We start from the raw sequence: 12,022 nt of genomic DNA on the forward strand, positions 1-12,022 counted from the left end.
TCAGGCAGGAGGTGTTGGGAATTTGTGCACCAAGTGGTTTCCTGCTTCCCTCAGGTGCAGCACAGTTTTGACATAAGAATCTACTGCCAGTCCAGGCAGGTTTTGGATGTGGAATAGGGGGGCAGTGTCCTCTGGTCTTTTCCCTAAGAAAGTAAAATGTCTTGGGCTAGCCTTGATGTGGAACATAAAAGCATGTTGCAAAACCACATTACAGAAACTCATTTCCTCTGGGGGGGGGGAAATAAATAATTGAACATTGAATATTTGGTATTTGACAGGAGTGGGAAATGAATATACTTTTTTCTTAGGGACAACAACCTCAGAATCATAATGTCTGGTAATTTTTAAAAACGTCCCCAATGTAGTGAGGATTGAATTAATCCTAGCAAGTATTTTTGAAAAACATTAACTACTGTATATCATTTTCAAAAGTCTTTTACTTTCTTGTGCCCTGTGTTTCCCTATACAGTTCTAAGTCAATAACTCGATTAATCTTGGAAATTCTTTCCAGTAGCACCTTAGAGACCAACTGAGTTTGTTCTTGGTATGAGCTTTCGTGTGCATGCACACTTCTTCAGATACCAATCTGAAGAAGTGTGCATGCACACGAAAGCTCATACCAAGAACAAACTCAGTTGGTCTCTAAGGTGCTACTGGAAAGAATTTCCTATTTTGTTTCGACTATGGCAGACCAACACGGCTACCCACCTGTAACTCGATTAATCTTGATGAACTGAGATCAAATGACTATCTTCTGTTAGCTATAACTGTTTTTACACTTGTATGTTTTATATTATTACTGGAAGATTTATTTTCATCTGAGATATAATTATATAGACAAAATCTCTGCAAACCAATCCATCCCAGAGGAGGAGAGTATGTTTTCTTTTTCAGTGTTTATCACCCCTATTGGCACATAGACCTGGCGCTGAAATCCTGATCCTCATTTTGGAAAGTTCAGCACTGACTGCTGCCAGGTTTCTGTGCCAATGCTATTGCACTTGACTTAGTGTTATTGAATGCTTATTCCTAGCCTGGTCAGCAAAAAGGTGTCCTGAGTGCTATCTTGTTGCAGCGTTTAAGATGTAAGGAATGTTGGCTTCCAGTCAAGGATTCTCCTTAGATTTCCTCTAATTAATATTTAGAATTACAAGCTTCTGGAATGCTTTCCTGCTTAATTCCCGCCTTTAGTTAAAGGTTTGGATATCTGACTCTTTCAAAGTCAGCAATGTGTAATATATAGACAGAAAATTCATAATGACATTGAAATAAAAGAATTTATTGACATTTTTACTTATAACAACATACAACCTTAACCACACCTACATTTATACACATACAAAACAAATACAATTACACATCTAATACAAAAATTGCCATGATTTTTCTTCTTAATTAGACATCTCAAAAAAAAATTTCTTTTTCCAATCTTGACAGTTGACTTCCCCTGCCTTTTCACCTTCGAGTTTATATCCATAATCTACTTTTTAACCTCTTCATTTAAAAAATTAAACTTAATTATATATATAAAATAAAACATTCATCTTAATCTTCATCTTAATCTTAATCGTCTTAATCTATAAACTTAAACCACTTAAATTGACTTTATTTATACTACATCCTCATAAATCCTCACAAATCGTCCTCAGCAAATCTATCTCTTCTATCCTTTGAACTGCTGCTAATAACATAGAAACTTGAAATATCTCTTTTCATGTTCAAACAAATAATAAAACAAACTATTGTTGACAGTGTTCACCCTCCGATTTCAAAATACCATAACAGATTGCTTTAGATTTTACTTAATACTTCACCCCACACCCCCTCTGTCCATTCTTCTTCTCCTGATGGCATCAGCACTGAACTTCCATGCAACTTCCCTCTCCCAACGTCCACAGATCCAGGCACAGTCCAAAGCTCTCCTTGCCACGAGCTCCGAGGTATCCAACTCTCCCTCTCTCAGCTTCTCCGGTTCTTTGTAGCATTCCTTTTCTTCTTGTATATACCTTAATTCTCTGTCCCTGGCCCCCGAGCTCACACCTCGGGGACTGGATATAGCAAATCTTGACATCGCCTTGGGGCTGCCACCCCCAACAAGCGAATTTCTTCTCCGAAGTAGCTCATTCATTTCTTCCCATCTTTCCATCCATCCTCTCAGCTCTTTGACAAGATTTTCTTCCAAAGTGTCAAAAGTTTTGTTAGCCTCCTCTGTGGGCAGTTGGTTCCATTTCAGACCCCCACACAAGACTTTAACTTTTCTGTAAAGTAGTTCCACCTTCAAGGCAGTGAGCCTTTGTTCATCTGTTAGTCCAGAGTTCAATACCAGTTCAAGGACGAAACCCAGCATACTGGCAGAGGAGGAGGAAGTGGGTATCATATTTCTTCCCCTGTCTCTTTGTTCGTCGCCATTTTCCTAAGCTGGAGCGCAAACACCGCAACTTTAAATAGAGATATTTTCCGCTAGTTAGCTTCCCAAGAAAAAAGTTTGCCAGTCTCATGTATCGTTTTTAGATACTTTATAACCAGTTCTGTGGCAGCAATCCCTCAAATTGGTTAAATTCTTAGGCTCGAAGGGAGGGAGGCAGGCTGCCTTTCTCCTTCCCCCCGGATCGTTCCAAAAACACGATTTCTGCCAAGATTATTTACTCACGACCACCGGGTTCCTTTAGCTCCATTCTTCACAGGTAGAACTTAGACGCTCACCGCGGGCTTTGCCGCCGCATTTGCATCCCGGTTGGGGCATATCCCCGTAAGCCCGGCTCCGTTGTCCCTTCACCCCCACTCCCCCTTTACAGGGGGGCAGGGGAAGGGTTCGGAGCCTCCGCGGGCGCAGCCGGGGAGCCCAGGGTGCGGGACGCTCTTCCCGCACCCCAACCGGAGCCGCGCGCTGCGGTAGCGCGGCTCCTAACCCCCGGGATGGACAAGGCGCTTCAGACCCGAAGCAGCCTTCGACCACCCGGCGATGGCGTCGCCGCCGGAAGTCATAATGACATTGAAATAAAGCTGCTTGAAGACTCGTAAATATGTTGCCTGCCAATGGAAAGGACAGTCCAGTCCAGTAGCTCTTCTTTGAACGAAGTACAAAGTCGTACCTCATGTTGCAAATGCTGCGTGTTGCGTTTGTCACACGATATGAACACGCCGAACCCGGAAGTACCGGAACGGGTTACTTCCGGGTTCGGCGGTTTGCGCATGCGCAGACGCAGCAAATGACGTCATGCGCAGAAGCGCCAATTTGCGCCGTGCACATGCGCAGATGCGGCGCTTCAAGTTGCGGACTGCTCATTATGCAAACGGGGCTCTGGAACGGATCCCATTCACATCCAGAGGTACCACTGTACACATAGTAGCTTATGCAAGTGCAAGCCAAAACAATATAACACTCACTCTCCTTCAGCACCTACAGTGAAGAAAGCTAGCTGCTCTGTTGCATTTTCTCTGTTTTACTAGTACTGTAGCTCAGTATCTGCTAGGATACTTAAGAGCTGCAGGTGATGTGCAAGTTTCTGTGTAAAAGGGACATGGGACAACTATTGACTTAGAAGTACTTACCACTAAGTCTGGACTAGGGTTGAGCCTTGGCACTGGTTGGTGTTCCTTTATTAATGTGATTATTCAGAATAACAGGCAAATAATTGGTGAAGTTCTTTTGAAAATAAAACCAAAAACGTAAAATGGGGATGAAACGTAGTCTAGATTAGGATGTCTGTGTTCGGAATCTGTATTAGGACTCTACCAAAGTTGCCTGAGCAGAAGGCAAGGGAGCTTAGATTTGCAACTTACATTCTAAACTGTTTTTCTTTCTAAATATAAAATGTATTTTCAAAGCTCTTACAGGGTTTGGATTGAATTAAACTGCTTTTTACTCGGATGAATGGAAGACTGGTGCCTGGAATATGCTGTACTATATTGCTTATTGAGATCATATAGAAAGCTGAACTTTTCCAGCCTAAATGCTAGCTATGTTGAAGACCTTATTTAAGATAATTTCTTAGTAAATAATTGATTAAAAAAAATCTTCCAAACAGAACTGAGCAGCAGTCTAAGCTGAAAGAATCAGGATTTGACAAGCCTATTATTCTTCGTCATTATGGTGATATCAAGAAGGAAACCTTTCCCCAAAACATCAAAGGGCAGCCCAGTAAGAAAGTCTCTTCTGAGAGCCTGTATGAAAAACCACAGTTGCCAGTGATCAAACAAGCTGAACCAGCCCTAAAAAAACTGCACTATGGATTGGTTGATGGATCATCCTTCATTTAATATCCTTTGAAAGTGTAGCATAAAAGAGAATTCCATCTAGCAGGAATGGGAGGAAACATTTCTACAACAAAGAAAAAGCATGGATTTAAAATTACTTAATTCACTTGGCAGGCAGGAAGCAAATTTCTTTAGGATTTCTGAGTAAACGTCTTTTAAGGATTGAACTGTAAAAGGTTCTAGATCACTTTACAGGAGCAAGACGTTGGGAAAAAATTGTTTCCAAATAATGGTGTGCAATTTTATGCAGGTCATTTTTGAGTGTACGTGATTTTTGAGTGTATGTGGACTTGCTTTAGAACCTTTTATCCAAACTGAAAAGAAGGAAAGTCGTGAGTCATGACCCAAGCATCTTCGTTCCTACACACTTGAATGTCAGTTTTTTAGATTATTACCTGCTGCTGATTTGAGAAAACTGAGGACCCCCTATCACTTGAACTTACTAAACCTATAGGTGTTTGCATGTCTATATCTATCTATCTATCTATCTATCTATCTATCTATCTATCTATCCATCCATCTATCTGAGCAGACAAACACCTGCCAACAGTGGTGATGTGGAAAGTCATTCATGATAGCATCCACTTTAGCACAGATAGGTTACTGCTGCATACCACAGTGGCTGCTTATAATTTCAAAGTTTTTAGATGGATACTTGGTAAATCCTCTGAATAAGCACTGAGCAAGTTTGAGCTGCAGTCAAATGTACAGTAGACAAGAAATAGAATGAGTAATTTAAAGTTGCATCACACAAGCCATTCATGCTTCTACATCCCAATACTGACTCTTCGGTGCAATTTTTAGTTCAGTTCTACGTTTATTATGAGTGAGAGAAAGCAGGCACTAATATTAGAGTTGTTTCAGCCATGGCTGCATGTCGTTGTTGCAGGCACCTTTTTTAGTAGTTCACTGGGTGTATCTGGTGCTATCCGTCATACATACCCATCTCCCCATAGCTGTTTGGCAAGCTTTATTTTAAAATTATTTTTATAGCATTTTAAAGGTTCTTCATTATATCATAAATAGTAATGGCTTGAATGAGGACAATAAACTGAACTGAGTCCTGTCAAGGGAGAGGTGCTTGTGGTTTGGTAGCTTCCAGATCTGGGAAATAGAAAGATGTCCTGTTCTGACTGTGGTTGGACTTCCCTAAAAGATCAGATCCATAGCCTTGGCACAGCGTGGGGGAAGTATGCCTGTATTCCACTTCCATGCGAGAAGTGAAGCTACAGGGAACCCGGTAGAGGGCCTTCTTGGCAGTGGCACCCTCCCTGTGGAACGCCCTCCCATCAGATGTCAAGGAGATAAATAACTCTACAACTTTTAGAAGACATCTGAAAGCAGCCTGTATAGGGAAGCTTTTTAATGTGCAGTGTTTTGTTATGTTTTTATATATATTGGAAGCCAGCCAGATGAATGGGGTGGTAATAATAATAATAATAATAATAATAATAATAATAATAATACATTATAATTAGACATCTGGAAATGCCATATCCATCTCAAACTCCTTGACTCTTTATTTACCTACCCCTCTGGACATGTTGCAGTCTGTCAGAGTTACTCTGATCTTCCTTGTGGTGGCTTGTACACCAATATATTTAACGACTGTCCCGATCATGCGTTAGTTGGAACTTTTACTCCTTCTGGACATGGCAGCGTTTGCCTCTCTAACAGGTAAGAAGAGATGTTCCAGAGGGCTTCCTAACTAACATCAAATGTTAACCGCAGCAAGCACTGTGAGACAGTCCTTTGGCAGTACCTGCTATACTGAATGTAGGACATAATTACCGGTAAAAGGCTCCCACATTGTTTCAAGCATGACTCACTCCCTCACAAACTAAGAGTGTGCTTCAAAAGCTTCCATTCACCCCACCCAGCACAGACATCTTAAGGTAGCAGTCAGCGCTGCTGTATCGTATATGGTGCAGGGACAGACACTGATCCATCAAGTTGGGCCTGATGACCTGCATTGGTTAGCTCAAAACACTTGACACAGCAGGTGAAGGTGCTGTGCTGGTGCAGCACTTCTTATACCCTTTCTTAAGAATCTTGTTTAATTTACATGGTAGTTTAGAGCTCAAGGTAGGCCGTGTACCAACTTGCTGTGTGGAATCAGAGCCTTGTAGAGTTCAGGTATCGTTCTCTCAACTTGTGGTGAGTTACAAGCATTCCGTACACACAGGGTTTTTTATATCGGATAGAATGGGAAGGGAGAGCAAAGACTTTCACACCTAGTTAAACACTATGAGCAGGTCCACCGTCTCTCAGACCATGTGGTGGGCCGGATTATATTTTTTTTTTGGGGGGGGAGGAAATGAACGAAGTCCTATGCCCAAAAAATAACCCAGAGACGCATTTTAAATAAAAGCACATATTCTAATCATGTAAAAACACCAGGCAGGCCCCACAAATAACCCAGAGATGCATTTTAAATAAAAGGACACATTCTACTCATGTAAAAACACAGTGATTCCTGAACCGTCCACGGGCCAGATTTAGAAGGCGATTGGGCCGCATCCGGCCCATGGGCCTTAGGTTGCCTACCCGTGGCCTAGACTGTGCAACTTACCTCTGCTGATTTGTGGGGTTTTTGCCTTGGATAAAACCACAATGGTATATGATATGTCATTGATTCCTGTAAAGTATGCCTAGAATAAGAACCAGTGTTAACTTGGGGTTATCCAGGTGCCTTCATGTTTTGCAATTAAAAAATAATGGCTACGTTACGAAATAATTTTGTGACTCTCTTAAGGCTGGATTATTCATTCACAGCCACTGTGCACACCTGTGTTGAATGCTATGTGAAAATATAGATGAAGCGATAAATATGCAAATTACTATGTTAATTAAAAGCACCAAGATCAAAGTAGACAGCTTGAGTTACTCATTATGTTTTACTAAATGGCTCCGTGAAAAACTGGCTTTTGGTTTCTGCAGCACCAGCATAGCAATGATATTTAATCAGGAAGGAGGCATGGTGACTAATGAAGATGGAGAAATACTACGCCGGTGGAAATGGCCTGGAGAAGGGAAGCTTGATGATCCAGTTATTATGCAGGTAACATTTATTCTTTTTTTATTTAAATCTTTTTTTCTAATACTGCTTTCCTTCTGGGGGGTTCTGTTATTTACAGTGTTGTAAATTCTTCAACTAACAGAAGTAGCTAACTACCTAAGCTAGCTCACAGTAAAATTAATGAGGAATGAAGTTTAATGAAGAAAATGATACTTTGAATTAATTTTCTTCTTCCCAAGATGAAGCAGCACAAACACTATGATGGAGATTCAGCCATCATGGTACAAAACAGGATCATATTCATATATCAAATCCATATTTTTATAAATTACATGTGCTTTTGTATGAATGAGTTATTATGATATATTTATGTTTTTAAGTGAGTTGTAAGTTGCCTGGAGACATATGTGTAACAAGTGACTTAAGAAGCCTAATAACTATAACAATAATAAATAAGCTGCATTACTAAGTGGGAAACTGCATTACTTTAAAACTGAACTGCTTTGCTCCTGTCCCTTCCTTCCCCCCTAAGGCAACATGCTTAACCTAGCACTTCTTAAACTGTAAAGAGTAGGAAAGTCATGTTTGCACTTGACCTTTCCTTGCTATGATGTAAAATTTGAAGTAGAGATTAAATTTCACCCCTTTATCTGGCAACCCAACCCTATCAAATCCTGGCAACTAGTTATGCTCTGTACTTGCTACAACTACCCCAGCAACCTACATCTGGCAAGAAGTACAGAAGCCTAATTATACCTTGCAATTATATGTGCCCAATTATATCTTGCAAACACTGGTTGTTTTTTTTAAGGGGTGTGGTAGAGAACATGCTCTGCATGCGAAAGGTCCCAAGTAGACCTGGGTGAGAACCCTGTCTGAAATCCTAGATAGCCATTGCCAATCAGTGTTGACAGTAATGAAGCAGATGGACCAATGGTTTTGATGATGCAGTAGTTGACAGATTCCCGTATTCCCACAACAGTATTTCTGGGAAAGTACCATGGCTCATTTGCAGCACACCTGCTTTGCATGCAGAAGGCCCTAGGTTCAATCCCTGGCATCTTCAAGTATGCCTGGGGAATTCTCCTGTCTGAAACCCCAAAGGCAGTCAAAGCAGAACAGACAATTCTGAGCTAAACTGCTTTGGGGGAGGAATTGAATATTAGGTGGGAAGGGAGGTGGGATGGAGTATCCTGCAGAGGTGCACAGCACACTGGAACAGCATAAACAAGAGCTCTCTGGTTAGTGACAGATTTCCCTTGTGGCTTCCTATCTTCATTTTGGCAAATTTCCTAGCTGAACAATACTGTGAAGGACACATCTCTTATGTCTTACTCTAGGTTAACAGGTGCATCACTGTGAAGGTTGCAGGACGCTTTGCTGTTGGATTGCTTTACAAGTGGCGACATGAAAGCGTGCGTTTGTCTTTGTCACCGGTACGAGGTGTGGCTGGTCCACAGTTAGAAAACCTGGTATGGTGCAATAGCTTATGATACAAAGAACAACAACAACAACAACCCACACAACATGCCAGTCAGGCTAGAGCCTGTAGGGAGGTTGCAGGGAGATAATAGCCCTCCATGGTTAGTTGCGGGAGATTTTGGTTGCGAGAGGATTTGCAAGAAGTAAAATATTTGTTGCACAGTAGTTTCAAAAGGAGTAACAGATAGAAGAGGGCCGTTTCCATCTCTGGCACATACATACTGTTTCCGTGCAGATGGACTTCTCCATTCAGTTCAAAATCAGGATCAGCTTGATATTTAATTTCATGGGAATACCATTGGAAGCCCTACAGAAATGCTATAGTCATAGTGGATTGCGTGTATCCAGGCAAGTGCAATGGTGAGACAAATGAATATAGAGAAGACACTACATTATTTTCTCCTACATCAGGGATAGGGACTTCCAATTCCCACCATCCCATAATATAACAAAGACACCATAGTCTCCAGTGACCCAGAGGTGTAGGAAGGCCAGGTGGTACCTGGTGCAAAAAAAAATCTTGTTACTGCCCCCACATTGATTTTTATTTTTATTTTTTGCCTGCAAAAATGGTTTTACATTATTTCATATTTTCTTACAAAGGAATGTGGATTCTGAGCCTCTGATAACAAGTAGGTGACTATGGACAGATACTTACATCTACAGGATGAATTGTGTTTTGGCTTGTGTTATTTTATTTATATTATTGTTTATTTATTTAATAGATTTTATTTTTAAAAACCTGCAAAGTGTTTTACCAAAACAAAAAACAAAAAAACAGCAGTAAAATCAAGAAAAATTAACAATCCTACTTTAAAACATACAAAAGCTAAATTATTAAGATTAAAATTACTTCAACTTCCTAAGCATCTAGGTATGCTTGCCTAAAGAAGAATGCCTTTAGCAGGTGCCCGAAAAATGTCTAGCAAAGGCACGCGCTTTGTTCAAATTTCAGCCTTCACGACATAGGAAAATGGCCAAATAAACAGCTATTTTCATGGAGGAGGGTCAAGATATTAACTGATATGCATGTAATTTCATATGTAATTTCATATGCATGTAATTTCATTCATTACATGCATATCATATAATCCCTAGTGTAGTAAGATAAGACCTTTGGAGCAGGCATTTTCAAAAATGTCCTAGTAGGGCAGTAATGGTTCCTTGATAATTTGTCACCCCCCTCCATGACGGCACTGGGGCAGACACCCCCTGCCCCCTTCCTATGCCCCTACAGTGACCTACAGTTTAAGGAAACTAACCCTGACTTATGTGCTGACAGCACCCCCGAAATCTCTCACTGCTCGGAGATTGAGGTGCACATAGCAGTATTTTAAGCAGCTACTGCATCACAGGCAGGAGCCAAACTGAAATATATTGCTGTTTGGTTACAGGTAATCTCATGTCAATCACACAGAATTTAGCTTCCGCTATTTTCTGATGGGGTTATGTGCTTCATGGCTGGTAGCAATTCAACAGCAGATGCAGTTGCCAACAAACTGTTCGCCTGTTTCGTTACTTGTCATGTAGCTATGGGAAATTATAGGACTCCTGCAAGAAAAATGGGTAGAAACACAATGGATTGCACATGATTAAAGTATGTTCTGTTGTTTGTTTTCTCTTGGTTTTCTAGAGCAAGATATTCACAGAAGTTAATCTATCATCTACATCAGTAAAAGGATTTTCTAAAACACATGGCAAAACAGAAGAGACAAAAAAATCTATTAAAAAAGAAGTAAGCAGCTGTCAGAAACTCAAAAATAAAATAAGTAAATGTAGTTTTATTTTCACACTGCTACAGCTTACTTTTTTCTAACATTTCCTCTGCCTTTGCCCATCCACTAGGATACTGTAACAGCAGCATATTTTGCTACAATTTATTTTGTTATGCTGACTTAACACCATAAAACTTGTATGCAAAATGCCCCTTCAGGTAATGCAACTTTGATTCCTTATTTCACAATAACGTAGGAACATGTCTTGACAAACCCAATAGAAATGAAAGGCAGATGTACAATATTTGCAGCTGTTTACTGGAAGCTTGGGTGCCACAAAAAGATTCCACATATCTGCAAATGCAGAAAGGAAGACTGAATAAATATAAATAAGAGGGCGGGGAGATAACCGAGGATGGTAAGAAGGAAAGGGCAGAAGCAAAGGGGACCACAAGACAAAAGAAGCAGGGGCCAAGGGAAAGGAAACACAAGTTGAAGCCAGCCAAGATTGTTGCCTACTGGTCATGTCTATGGCTTTGTACATATTCCTTCCATTTAATGGGTTGTACTTTGATGAACTGAAAGGAGAAGGGAAGGAGGCAGGGGTTTGAGGTGAAGGGACAAAGGGAAGGATGAAGCAGGCAGATTAGGAGATAATGTGTGGGAAAAGCAGAAGCTGAGGTGGGATCAAGTGGAGGCAATAGAATAGAACAGAAATATAGGCCAAGAGAGTGGAAAGTGGAACAAGGCATATGAGAACAAGGAAGAGAATACCTGCCACATAAAGGATCACATGTTGCCTTTTTGTTATGTATTATTTATGTGACATCATATTTATACCCTGCCTTTCCTCCATGGAGATAAAGGTGGTGTACATAATTCTCCCCCCTCACCATATTATCCTTGCAACACCTCTGTAAGGTAGGTTTGAATGAGAGATAGTGACTCCCAGCAAGCTTCATGGCTAAGTAGAGATTGGAACCCTGGTCTTCCAGGTCTGACACTCTAACCACTATGGAACACTGTTCAGTTTTAGGTGCCAGGTTCAGACTGCTTTGCTGGAACCTTTATTTAGTTTTATCTTCTGGGAATGTTTGTACCAGCCATTCTATTTTTAATCTGATCCCTTATTAGTTTTGCTGCTTTTTCTTTGTTGTGCTGCTCATAATTTGATCTGATTTCTGATTTTAAAAATTACCACAGGAGAGAATACCTAGAATTCCTGAAGGGGATCTAAGCCATGTCAAAGACTACAACCCTACCAGAGAATTAAAAGTGCTGAGATGTAAAATCAAGAATGTCCTAGAAGACTGGATGGAATATTACCGGATAGCCTTAGGTCAGTCTTTAATTTAGTAGCATAAGTATTGGAGGAGGGTGCTAACACTTCTAAATTCAGAGAAATGAAATAAGTAATGACATGGTTTATATTTTTGGCGTCGGCTATTTAAATATATTTTTAAATTATAATCAGTATGTATAGACTAAACATTACAGTTCATCTGTATTTGTATCTGTTAATGTGATATTAACCTAACAGCTGCAGCTC

The 12,022-nt window shown here is 40.5% G+C and overlaps 1 protein-coding gene across 1 annotated transcript in view; it reads left to right on the plus strand.

The window, feature by feature from the left end:
* Positions 1–12,022, plus strand: part of LOC117054446 — a 30,497-nt gene that overhangs the window by 4,024 nt on the left and 14,451 nt on the right. The window contains exons 6-11 of the mRNA XM_033163293.1: positions 4,029–4,259; positions 5,785–5,934; positions 7,198–7,318; positions 8,617–8,748; positions 10,392–10,493; positions 11,677–11,812. Of these exons, the coding sequence (XP_033019184.1) occupies positions 4,029–4,259; positions 5,785–5,934; positions 7,198–7,318; positions 8,617–8,748; positions 10,392–10,493; positions 11,677–11,812 (872 nt within the window). The remainder of the gene's footprint in view (positions 1–4,028; positions 4,260–5,784; positions 5,935–7,197; positions 7,319–8,616; positions 8,749–10,391; positions 10,494–11,676; positions 11,813–12,022) is intronic.

The sequence above is a fragment of the Lacerta agilis genome, chromosome 10 (assembly GCF_009819535.1).
Source record: "Lacerta agilis isolate rLacAgi1 chromosome 10, rLacAgi1.pri, whole genome shotgun sequence".
NCBI classification, from domain to species: Eukaryota; Metazoa; Chordata; class Lepidosauria; order Squamata; family Lacertidae; genus Lacerta; species Lacerta agilis.